Source organism: Hevea brasiliensis, chromosome 3, assembly GCF_030052815.1.
Source record: "Hevea brasiliensis isolate MT/VB/25A 57/8 chromosome 3, ASM3005281v1, whole genome shotgun sequence".
NCBI lineage: Eukaryota > Viridiplantae > Streptophyta > Magnoliopsida > Malpighiales > Euphorbiaceae > Hevea > Hevea brasiliensis.
In genome coordinates this window covers 107659506-107671774 of record NC_079495.1, presented here as the reverse complement: position 1 = coordinate 107671774, position 12269 = coordinate 107659506, and the positions used below count along the sequence as shown (strand labels likewise).

The 12269-nt window shown below is 35.4% G+C and overlaps 1 protein-coding gene across 2 annotated transcripts; it reads left to right on the top strand.

Annotated features, from left to right (window-relative positions):
* The first annotated feature begins 495 nt into the window (after positions 1-495).
* Positions 496-11685, top strand: LOC110662543 (myosin-9). Of its 2 annotated transcripts, XM_058144468.1 has the most exons (36): positions 496-650; positions 792-937; positions 1015-1171; positions 1299-1357; positions 1572-1731; positions 1844-1993; positions 2078-2214; positions 2309-2455; positions 2573-2674; positions 2785-2842; positions 2926-3027; positions 3232-3269; positions 3456-3582; positions 3664-3834; positions 3987-4118; positions 4210-4319; positions 4474-4534; positions 4766-4943; positions 5131-5336; positions 5436-5555; positions 6428-6526; positions 6694-6915; positions 8018-8157; positions 8339-8450; positions 8543-8584; positions 8709-8963; positions 9070-9225; positions 9318-9524; positions 9654-9794; positions 10302-10372; positions 10495-10594; positions 10671-10727; positions 10827-10883; positions 10977-11057; positions 11166-11248; positions 11343-11679. In XM_058144468.1, exons 1-36 carry the CDS (start codon positions 543-545, stop codon positions 11464-11466), a joined length of 4416 nt encoding a protein of 1471 aa, XP_058000451.1. In that variant the 5' UTR covers positions 496-542; the 3' UTR covers positions 11467-11679. The 2 variants fall into 2 exon arrangements, with proteins under 2 accessions (XP_058000451.1, XP_021677232.2); XM_021821540.2 differs by lacking the exon at positions 496-650 and having other exon boundaries at positions 777-937; positions 11343-11685.
* Positions 11686-12269: the final 584 nt, after the last annotated feature.

Genomic DNA, 12269 nt, shown 5'->3' with positions numbered 1-12269 from the left:
GATGACTGATGATAGGATCGAGCTCAAAGATCTAGTTATTGCTGTACATTCACAGAGAATTTATCTACATCTTTAGATGTCACCATGAAACCCTATTCTGTTTAGTTATTAGTATATACATCCTGTATATTCACCTCTGATGTTTGCGTCTGCAGGCAACAACGGTGAATATCATTGAAGGTTCTCATGTCTGGGTTGAAGACCCAGGAGACGCTTGGATTGATGGACGGGTATTGAAGATTACTGGAAAGAATGTTGATATTGAGACTCCAGATGGAAAGAAGGTAAGTATAAGCTAAAAACTGCAGGGAAAAAAAATTGAAACTTCTAGCTATTATTATTTTTCTTTTTCCTTGTTTCATACATGTCTATAATGTGAAAAGGAGAAATTAACCTTGTAATTCATATGTATACTTTAACTAAGTCATAGGCATTGGTTATGTGATATTATAATAAAGTAGACATGATTCATAGTAAATTATATATGTACTTTTCGAAAATTGAAGATTACGGCCACCTTATCAAAAGTATATCCAAAAGATATGGAAGCTCCTGCTGGTGGGGTTGATGACATGACAAAGCTTTCTTATTTGCATGAGCCTGGAGTTCTGCAGAATCTGAAAACAAGATATGAACTGAATGAAATCTATGTAAGTTTTATCTTCCCTTCACATTAGTTGAAAGCGACCATTATAATAGATAATGAGAAAAAGGAAATTAAGATTTAAGGAACTCTTACTTTCTACCTCAGTGGTATGTGCAATAATTATGCTTCTCTGCTTCCACTGCAGACTTACACTGGAAATATTCTTATTGCTATTAATCCGTTTCAAAGACTGCCTCATATCTATGATGCTCACATGATGCAACAATACAAAGGAGCGCCATTCGGAGAGCTAAGTCCTCATGTTTTTGCAGTTGCTGATGTTGCGTACAGGTTATTCCCATTCCCATGTCACGTGATATACATTCTTTATCTGTAGACACTCAATGGCAATGTTTTACTATTATCAGGGCAATGGTCAATGAGGGGAAAAGCAATTCCATTTTGGTCAGTGGGGAAAGTGGTGCAGGTAAAACTGAGACCACGAAAATGCTTATGAGGTACCTTGCCTTTTTAGGTGGTCGAGCTGCTACTGAAGGACGGACAGTGGAACAACAAGTTCTTGAAGTATATTTGAAAACTTGACTTTTTTTCTAAACTTTGATTAAGTTTTACCACTCTATATTGCTTTTAATTGATGAAGTTTATACGCTTTCTCATTTGAATTCTGACAAGACTTTTTTATTATCTTCAGTCAAATCCAGTCCTTGAAGCTTTTGGGAATGCTAAAACTGTGAGAAATAATAATTCCAGGTGAGACACTCCATTTGGACCAAAGAGTATGATATTGATTATAGCCCCTTCACATCCGATGCATACAATGAAAGATAATATTAGCAAAGTTGCTTCACTCTCATTTATCAAATCTTCCTAACTAACATAAGTGACCTCCTATACTAAATTCTCACATTTCAACATGTGTTGGTCATTTGGCATTGATGTTCTCCTACAATTAATACTGGTGCAGCCGTTTTGGTAAATTTGTTGAGATCCAGTTTGATAAGCAAGGAAGAATCTCGGGAGCTGCCATCAGAACTTACCTTTTAGAGAGATCTCGTGTTTGCCAGATTTCTGATCCTGAGCGCAACTACCACTGCTTTTACCTTCTTTGTGCTGCACCACAGGAGGTAACTTGTGAAATGATCGCTTTTCTTGTGATCCTAATTATCCTGTAGTCAGTGCAGATTTAGGTTATTTCTATTTTATGCAACTTCTAGTTGAAGTTAATATTGTTAACAGGAGATTGAAAAGTATAAGTTGGGAAACCCAAAATCATTTCACTATCTTAACCAGTCAAATTGCTATGAACTGGTTGGTGTAAGCGATGCCCATGACTATCTTGCCACAAGACGAGCTATGGATATAGTTGGAATAAGTGCTAAGGAACAGGTATAATTTGTAAACAAGGATGCTTTTAACTTCTACCAGTAAGATTAGCATCTTACTCTCTCTCTCTCACACACACACTTACAGGAAGCAATTTTCAGAGTTGTTGCTGCAATCCTTCATCTTGGCAATATTGTCTTTACTAAGGGAAAGGAAGTTGATTCGTCAGTTCCAAAAGATGACCAAGCTAAATTTCATCTTAAAATGACAGCAGAGCTACTCATGTAAGAGTTCTGTTATCGTATCGCCATCATCGATGATATTCTAATATGTTTGCTTTAGTTTAGATGCAATTATTGCATTTTATTTTTATTTCAGGTGCGATCCTGTAGGCTTGGAAGATGCATTATGTAAGCGTGTCATGATCACCCCTGAGGAGGTTATCAAACGAAGTCTGGATCCTCAAAGTGCAGCAGTTAGCAGGGATGGTTTAGCTAAGACAATTTATTCACGCCTATTTGACTGGTACAAAATTATTGTATTAGATATTAATTAATAGTATTTCTGATAATTAACCTTGAGAATGAGATGAGAATTTTGATAACTACAAGATGCTAATTTTTTCTGTGTGATTTTGTACAGGCTGGTGGATAAAATTAATAATTCCATTGGACAAGATGCTAATTCAAAATGTCTGATTGGAGTCCTTGACATCTATGGCTTTGAAAGCTTTAAGACTAACAGGTAATAACTAATCAAACTACGTATACAATTATAACTGAGTAAATTGCATGTGGTATTGCAGGAAATTGCTAATGGAGTTCTCATAACAATTCACAATTCCTACTGTGCAGTTTTGAGCAGTTCTGTATCAATTTCACAAATGAAAAGTTGCAGCAGCATTTCAACCAGGTAAGTCTCACAGATCATGCTGACCACTTAGCTGGATTTTATTCGTTCCTTTTAACTGAAGAGAGTTTGGTTATTACTTTCAGCATGTCTTCAAAATGGAACAAGAAGAATACACTAAAGAACAGATTGATTGGAGCTACATTGAGTTTGTTGATAATCAAGATGTCTTGGATCTTATTGAAAAGGTTATTCCTCTGTACTCCATATCAAATGTGATTCTTTAGCTATTAACATTTTATTCCATATATCATATCCTCACTGGGTAGAGGTATTACTTCTCTTTGTCCTCCAACTATTTTGAAGTGTTTTTGGGCTCATTCCATTATATTTGAAGCAATACTCCAAGAAGTTACATTTCTTTTTTTTTTTTTTTATCTTGTCTCATGCAGAAACCTGGGGGAATAATTGCTCTCCTTGATGAAGCTTGGTATGTTTTTTTTTCTTTTCCTTATCACAATATTTTACTACTCAAGGAGTGTTGTATCTAGTAATTGTATTATGTCAGAATTTTTTTCTTGACTCCTGTCAGCTCCATATGAAATCTTACTTTAAGCTTGTGGTTGAAAGTCATATTAGTTTTTCTCATTCATGTTAACCTTTCCTTGCTATTCAGCATGTTTCCAAAGTCAACGCATGAAACATTTGCAAATAAGCTTTATCAGACGTTTAAAGTTCACAAACGCTTTATCAAGCCAAAATTGTCTCGAACAGATTTCACCATTGCTCATTATGCTGGAGAGGTATGTTTACTAGAGAATCAATTGCACAGAGTGAGCTGCATTTGCATTAATATTGTCTTCCTCGTACTGTAATTTTTACAGGTCCTGTATCAGTCTGACCAATTTTTGGACAAGAACAAAGATTATGTGGTTCCTGAACATCAGGATTTGTTAGGTGCTTCCAAATGTTCATTTGTAGCAGGCCTTTTCCCTCCACTTCCAGAAGAAACAAGTAAATCTTCAAAGTTCTCCTCAATTGGTTCTCGTTTTAAGGTAATTTTCCTCAAGTTATCTTCATGGCAATAATAGTTTTTTTTTTTTTTTTTCTAACATGAACAATATTTCATGTAATTACTCACATACTACCCACTGCAATGCCTTCTTCCAGAACTGAAAACTAATGTTCTATGCCATAAATGATGCAGCTACAACTACAACAATTAATGGAAACGTTAAATTCTACTGAACCTCACTATATCAGATGTGTAAAGCCAAATAACTTACTCAAACCTGCCATATTTGAGAATGTCAATATCATGCAACAATTGCGATGTGGTGTAAGTACGATTTTAAAATTTATTTAATTTATTCTTTTTTCTTTAAAATGCACTATTTTTTTTTTAATTTCACTTCTGGATGTTCATGTAGGGTGTTCTAGAAGCAATCAGAATCAGTTGTGCTGGATACCCTACTCGCAAACCTTTCTTTGAATTCATAAACCGATTTGGGCTTCTTGCTCCAGAGGCTTTGGAAGGAAAGTAAGTACCTCCTTTTGGATAAGTTTCAGTTTAGGAGGATAATTATTGTAACCTGTTTGACTTGAAAAGTGTAGCCAGATTGAATTTGTTCTTTAATTTGCTGATTAAGCTCCAATAAATGTGGATTTATTCATTGTAAATTTGTTGTGAGCAGCTATGATGAAAAGGTTGCTTGCAAAAAAATTCTGGAAAAGAAGGGGCTTCAAGGCTTTCAGGTAATACAAAATAAATGATATGTAATGTTTTCTGCTGCTTTGACAATAGTTAATGGCCTGATAACCTATAAAATCTTATGGTAATGCTTCCTAATATAAATGGATGGCAAATGGAATATGTTACCTACAATGCATGGTTGAGCTGTGTGTCAAAATAATGAAGGTTCTTGCTTCTGATTATATTTATGTTTATCAAAGCCACTTATTCTATTGCCCTGAAATGCCTTTCAGATAGGCAAAACAAAGGTATTCCTAAGAGCCGGTCAGATGGCTGAATTAGATGCACGGAGAGCTGAAGTACTCAGCAATGCAGCAAAAACTATCCAACGTCGAATACGAACTCATTGTGCTCGTAAACGGTTTATTGCCCTTCGGAAAGCCACCATATTCGTTCAGGCGCTATGGAGAGGTGAATCATTATAAAAACATAATAACATATTCCCCTTTATAAAGAGCTTTTTGCTTGTCTGGATATTTTTCTCATTTGTTCTACTAGGATAATTTATTTATGGTTTTCTTGTTTTCATTTGTCTTTTATCTTTTTGTATCATTCCCTGTTCTTCACTTCTTTTCACATAAATTTGTATGACATCTAGGAAGACTTGCTTGCAAACTTTTTGATCGCCTGAAACGGGAGGCAGCTGCTATAAAAATGCAGAAGCATATACGCAAATATGAAGCAAGAAAAGCTTACAAGAAACTTCATGTCTGTGCACTTCTCTTGCAAACGGGTTTAAGATCAATGGCTGCTCATAAGGAATTCAGATTTAGGAGGCAAACTAAGGCTGCAATCACTATTCAGGTTATATCCTTAATTACATTATATTTCCTGGAGATTTACGTTTTGGCAAATTTGATTGTCAAACCTATTACTTTTTTGATCTGAAATGACAAAATGCAGACCCGGTGGCGCTGTCATAGAGCTGTTTCCTACTACAATAGGCTCAAGAAAGGAGCAATTGTCTCGCAAACCAGATGGAGGGGAAGAGTTGCCAGGAGGGAGCTTAGGAAGCTTAAAATGGTTTGTACTGGATAATCTTTTGCAAATAAGGATTTACAGAATTCACATCTGTTGAAGTTGAGCATTATTTTTTAGGACCTGAGATTGCGGCCTAACCTTTGTGTTGACAACAAGAGAATGGAAAGAAATGAGAGGAATATTAGAGAAAAGACATGGGAAGAATAGAAAGAAGAAAAATTCAGATATCAAGATGAGAGTGGAGAAAATAGAATTACAGTAAAAGAGTAACAATTCGGTTACTGATTTTCCATAGCAAAACTTATCCAATCTCTACTATTTATTCTCTGTGGAACCAATTTTCTAAGGACATCTCAACAAACTTAACAAGCAAAACGTTGAAGTAGTAAAACTTTGACCCAATTGACAAAATCTCAACTACAAATTGACCTTTGATTGCTCACTTTATTCTATCAATAACTATCAACTTTGAGTGCATTAGTCATTGAGCCAAGAAAAGAGCATCATTCAATGAGTGGAATTGTGATGCCTATACCAACGCAGTTTAAGATATGTGAGAAGATTGATCAAGTGAAAACCTGTGGTTTTTAGAAATTGAATTAAAATTTTAGGAAATGCTATAGGGGCACAACCAAAGCTTTCAATTAAATATCTGTGCTAACTACAATGATTGTATAAATGCATATGGTCAACAATTGCAGTGATATACCTGTATCTAGTTACATTTGGGAAAAAATGGTTATTGCGCTATGTATTGGTATGATAACTACAAAAGCTACAATGATGGATAGCAAATATTGATATGCAGCATATCTTGAATAGTTTCTCTCTCTATAAAATTCTCTAAACCTGATTCAGATTAATGCTTCCAGCTTTAAATAGGAATCCTGACATCTACCTCCAATTTTCTGCAGGCAGCAAGGGAAACTGGTGCACTAAAGGAGGCCAAAAATAAACTTGAGAAACAAGTAGAGGAACTCACTTGGCGCTTACAATTGGAAAAACGTTTAAGGGTAACTTTCATCTTCTTGTGGAAATTATTCAATGAGCAAGATATTGATAAGACTTTTCATATGCTTCTTCTTTAGAACTTAAATTAAGCTTATAAGTTATAACGATTACATGACCATCATACCAATATTGCAACATCTTATGCCAAATCTTTAAATTCCATATGCAGACTGACTTAGAAGAAGCAAAAGCAAATGAGGCTACAAAATTTCAGAATTCAATAGAAGAACTGCAAAAGAAGATAGAAGAAACAAATACATTGCTAGTAAAGGAACGAGAGGCTGCAAAGAAGGCTATTGAAGAAGCACCTCCTGTTATCAAAGAAACTCAAGTACTTGTTGAAGATACAAAGAAAGTTGAGTCTCTAACAGCAGAAGTGGAAAAACTAAAGGTAAGAAGGTTCAATGTAGTAATACATGTACCCTTTCTTCTGTGTAAATCAAACGTATTATCTCATAGTCATTTCGTTACAAATAAAAATTTCTTTTTTCAAACAATTCATCTTTGGCAATGTCAAAAAAAAAAAAGAAAAGGAATTATCCTGACTGAAAAGAGATATAAATCAGACAATACTTTGGAATAATGATACTTGTGTTTAGCTTACAATATGTGAAACATTTCCAATTGATATATAATGTGACTAGATATAATCAGTGGTAACAAATGTATATGTGCTGAAATGCCCTAGTAAATTTTACCCGAGAGACACCTGGTTTTGCGTTTCTTATTATCACTGCAATGGCAGAGTTGGTCCATAGTGATTATTCAAACCATGGGAACAGCATCCTTGTAATGAAGGTGAAAGGTTGTAATATCTGACGCTCCAGGGCCTGCTAGAAGTTTCATGCCCTGGGACACCATATTATACCTTATTGTCACTGTTTTCACATTAAAATCAGATTGTTCCATATTGATTAAATATGAAATGGATTGTTGTCATTGTGGGCAACATTTGAAATACAAATTCAAGGACTTGACCTCAAACAATTTGTTAGGAATATGCAAGTGTGGAATTCTCACATTGGAAAAAGATGGAATGAGTGAGAGATATATAAGTGGGAAGGACCCATAGATCCATTGCCTTAAGGATTTGGGTTGGATATGGTGTCAAGCCCATGAGTGTATTCTTTAACAAGGCCCATCAAAGAAAGATTTTCCCTAGGTGCTTTGGGCTCCCCATATCTCTAACACAATAACTTTGAAGAAGACTAATATTAAGTTGACAAATGGTCATGAAAAGGATTGGACTTCTTACTGGAAATGATAAAAGGTTGGGAGTGTGATTTTTCACTGTACTTAATGTTGCCCAAGTTAGCTGTGGGAAGTTGCTATTGGATCTATTTATGAGTCAATCCACAACCATTCATTATATTTATGATTCATTGTTGAACCAAAAAGAAACTTGTATCTGAAAAGGTATTTTTATTACATTGTACAGTAGCTGCATTTCATCTGATATAGTTAACTTTGACTTTGGCCTTGTCTTCTCACAGGAATCTTTGGATTCTGAGAAACAAAGAGCTGATAGCAATGAAAAGAAATACAATGAAGTCCGAGAGTCTAGTGAGGAAAGACAAAAAAAATTAGATGACACTGAGAAAAAGTTTCAACAGCTTCAGGAATCTTTGCAGAGGTATTGTATTAAAAATCATTTCACTCACCTGTTTTAGTTGTATTATATCAATCATGTTTTTCTAGAAAGGGTAACTAGTGGACTGCAAGTTCAACTAGCTGAATCTCTACCATGAAGAGAAAGTGTCCATATTAACAATTTTTCTTGTGTAATTAACCAGCGTTTGTACTTTTTTTATTAGGCTAGAAGAGAAGCTCACAAATTTAGAATCAGAGAATCAAGTTCTGCGGCAACAGGCTGTGTCCATGGCACCAAATAAGTTTCTTTCAGGACGCTCCAGATCAATTATGCAGGTGCTTTCATGATGAATTTTACATACTAGATTTGGATTTTTTTTATTCATAAAAAGACCTGAGAGTTTTTCTGTTTCACTGATTGTTGGCAGCGGGCCGAAAGTCACATTCCAGTGGAAGCAAAGGCAGGCTTGGTAAGTATGGCTTACTTAAATCTACACCATTAATGCCGAATAAAGAACAAGGATTTTATATTTTTCAGTTATTGAAGTTTTCTGTGTTGAGGTTTTTAATGTGTTAACTGATTAACTGGATCAGGAACTGCATAGCGCTTCCATAAACCATAGGGACCTCTCTGAAGTAGATGATAAACCTCAAAAGTCACTAAATGAGAAACAACAAGAGAACCAGGAGTTGCTTATTCGCTGCATTGCACAACACCTAGGCTTTTCAGGGAACAGACCCATTGCTGCCTGTATCATATACAAATGCCTTCTGCAATGGAGATCATTTGAAGTTGAGCGGACTAGTGTCTTTGATCGGATAATTCAGACCATAGGCCACGCTATTGAGGTTTGAAATGGAAAATCTCACATGTTAGCATTAAAATCTATTACTTCTTTTTTTCTCCTACTCTAAATCTGCCTCCTCTAACATATTACTGCAATTTGGATATCAGACACAGGATAACAATGATGTATTGGCATACTGGTTATCCAATGCATCAACACTTCTCTTGCTACTTCAGCGCACATTGAAGGCAAGTGGTGCAGCAGGAATGGCTCCACAACGTCGCCGATCATCATCTGCTACTCTGTTTGGAAGAATGACACAGGTAAGGATAAGTATCTTACTGTAATCAGAGAATGCCAGTAGCAATTTTCTTTTCTTTAACTAATTCAGGTGTTTGCTGTTGCCTTTGTGTAGAGTTTCCGTGGAGCTCCCCAAGGAGTCAATCTTTCCTTAATCAATGGGGGCATTAATGGGGGAGTGGATACTTTGCGACAAGTTGAAGCTAAGTACCCGGCTTTGCTTTTCAAACAGCAGCTTACAGCCTATGTCGAAAAAATTTATGGAATGATTCGAGATAATCTGAAGAAAGAAATTTCTCCTTTGCTTGGATTGTGCATCCAGGTATACTACATATAATATACGTAAAGACTCGTTAAATTGTTATTTGAAACCGTATGCTTCTGTTGATAGATTTTAATCTCTTGTTTTGAATTACTTCAGATAACTTTCAGTTTGAAATATCATTGACAGGCACCAAGAATATCCAGAGCAAGCTTAGTTAAGGGAGTACGTTCAGTTGCAAACACTGCAGCACAACAAGCTTTGATTGCTCACTGGCAAGGGATTGTGAAGAGCCTTGGGAACTTCTTAAACACTTTGAAAGCAAATCATGTAACTGAGATCCCTTTCTTTTGTGTTTCTTCAACTTAGCTTTCCTATTTTCTGCATTACTAATATTATAGGGATTTGTCTCACTTTTCAAGCCTGCTTGCATTCTTTATTCTGCAAGCATCACTCCACAAATTATAATTAAAAGATGGCAAAGAAGATTTGGAAAACTGTCTTTTCCTCGTTTTTTTGAATAATGAAGAAATGAGAGAGGTGAATTCACAAGGGCCTTAGGAGTTTTGGAGTAATCATCCTTCCCCACCATTTCATTTTCTTTTCTATGCCTTTTAGCCACTTCACAAGAATGACTCCTAGGAATTTCACTTCTGTTTCTTCATTTCACTTATACTTCCAACCATACAGACTAGTTGATTAACTGAACTTTTGTTTTCTTTAGTTGACCATTTTCCTGCGTTCGCTTGATCTCTCAGAACATTATGTGAAAGCTCTCCACAAAATAAAAATAGTTTTCTAACTTAATTTCCCCTTCTTGTATGATTCCTTTTCTAGGTACCCCCATTTTTAGTTCGTAAGGTGTTCACACAAATATTTTCTTTCATCAATGTTCAACTATTTAACAGGTAATCAATCTATGGTCCCATTTTCAGTTGCTTTTTAAGTTGCATTTATAGTTTGCCAGAACAATTTACTTATTAATTTGTTTACTCTCTCCCCCTTTGGCCCTTCCCATCCTTCTCTGCAGTCTTTTGCTGAGGCGAGAGTGCTGTTCATTTAGTAATGGTGAATACGTTAAAGCTGGATTGGCTGAATTGGAACATTGGTGTTACAAGGCAACAGATGAGGTATTTCATCCACTCCCATTACTCATTCAGCTTGTAATAGAAATATTTACAAGCTAACCAAAAATTATAAATGCAGTATGCAGGTTCAGCTTGGGATGAGCTTAAGCACATAAGACAGGCTATTGGGTTTCTGGTATCTATTGTTGATGAAATATTTCTTCCACCACTACAATTCATGACAGTGAACAAGGAAAAACAGTGACATCATGAAATTTATTGTTTTCTGGTGCAGGTCATACATCAAAAACCAAAGAAAACATTGGATGAAATAAGCCATGACCTGTGCCCGGTGGGTGATGCATATCAAAGGACATTGAGATACACATGATTCTCAGTTGTCATCTTAACTATATCATAACCATATTAATTCTTCTTTTTACAGGTTCTCAGTATACAGCAGCTCTACCGGATTAGTACAATGTACTGGGATGACAAGTATGGGACACACAGTGTGTCCTCAGAAGTAAGCTTTCAGCAATTCCATTACATAAAATAGGGTAGAGTCATCTCTATCACATGGAAGCACAAACTGACAATGATGACCTTTCCCATGTGAATTGTTCTTTTCTAGGTTATATCCAATATGAGGGTGTTAATGACGGAAGATTCAAACAATGCTGTTAGCAGTTCTTTCCTGTTGGATGATGATTCAAGGTTCATCTTCTATTCTTCATTTTCTATTAATTGATTTTTTTTTCCTTATTTCTTTTCCATAGTATTTCAACTCACAAAATTTTTCCTGTTGCAGCATTCCATTTTCAGTGGATGACTTGTCCAAGTCAATGGAACAAATTGATATCTCAGACATTGAACCACCACCTCTTATTCGTGAAAATTCAGGATTTAGTTTCTTGCTGCCACGAGCTGATTAAACATGCAAGATTTGGGCTTGGTCTCTTTACTGATAAAAAACCAAAAAGGATGCAGATTCACAGTGCAAGATCTTCAATTTTGGATATGTCCTTATGGGGTTTATTCACTACTGATTTCTCACTTATGTATTGAAACTTTTTCTGTTTTGTTGTAAAAGTAGCTGATAATTTTCTAGGAGGCAAGGAAAAGATTATAAAAGCAAATATCATTCTTTTGGCATTTTTGTGTTATTGTCAGTTCTCCTCAATGTTTTAGATATTTATGTGTTATTATTTGAAAAGTGATTTCCTAAAAAGAAACCCATAGCCATACTACCACATAGACCCGGCCACTAGCAGGGTTGGACCTGATTAAATTTTGAGACAAATATCGATTAGTCTCCAAGGGCTCGAATTGAATCAGAATCAGAATCAGGAATATTGAAGGTCGAGCTCCATTTTTTATTTTCTAGGACTATGAATCCGACTGAACATGTGATTCAACTAAACGATTTGGTCCACTTTAAAATTTTTTTAAAGAAAAAATTAAAAAAAAAATCAATTGTTCAATTGTGCGAAACCCTAATCAAATTGAATTTGAAATCATTGGAATCAAACTTAAACCCAACCAATTCTCTATAGAACTGTTGGCTTCGACTTCAAATCAAGTCAAAATCGATCCATAGTTATTTAATTTAACTGTTGAATACAATTGATAAATATGTCCCTCTAGTAGTTGATAAACTATTATTAGTCATTTGGTGGGCATGGTTACTATTGTGCCCATTAAGGCATGGGATGGGTTCTATTTTAGTAAACTCAAA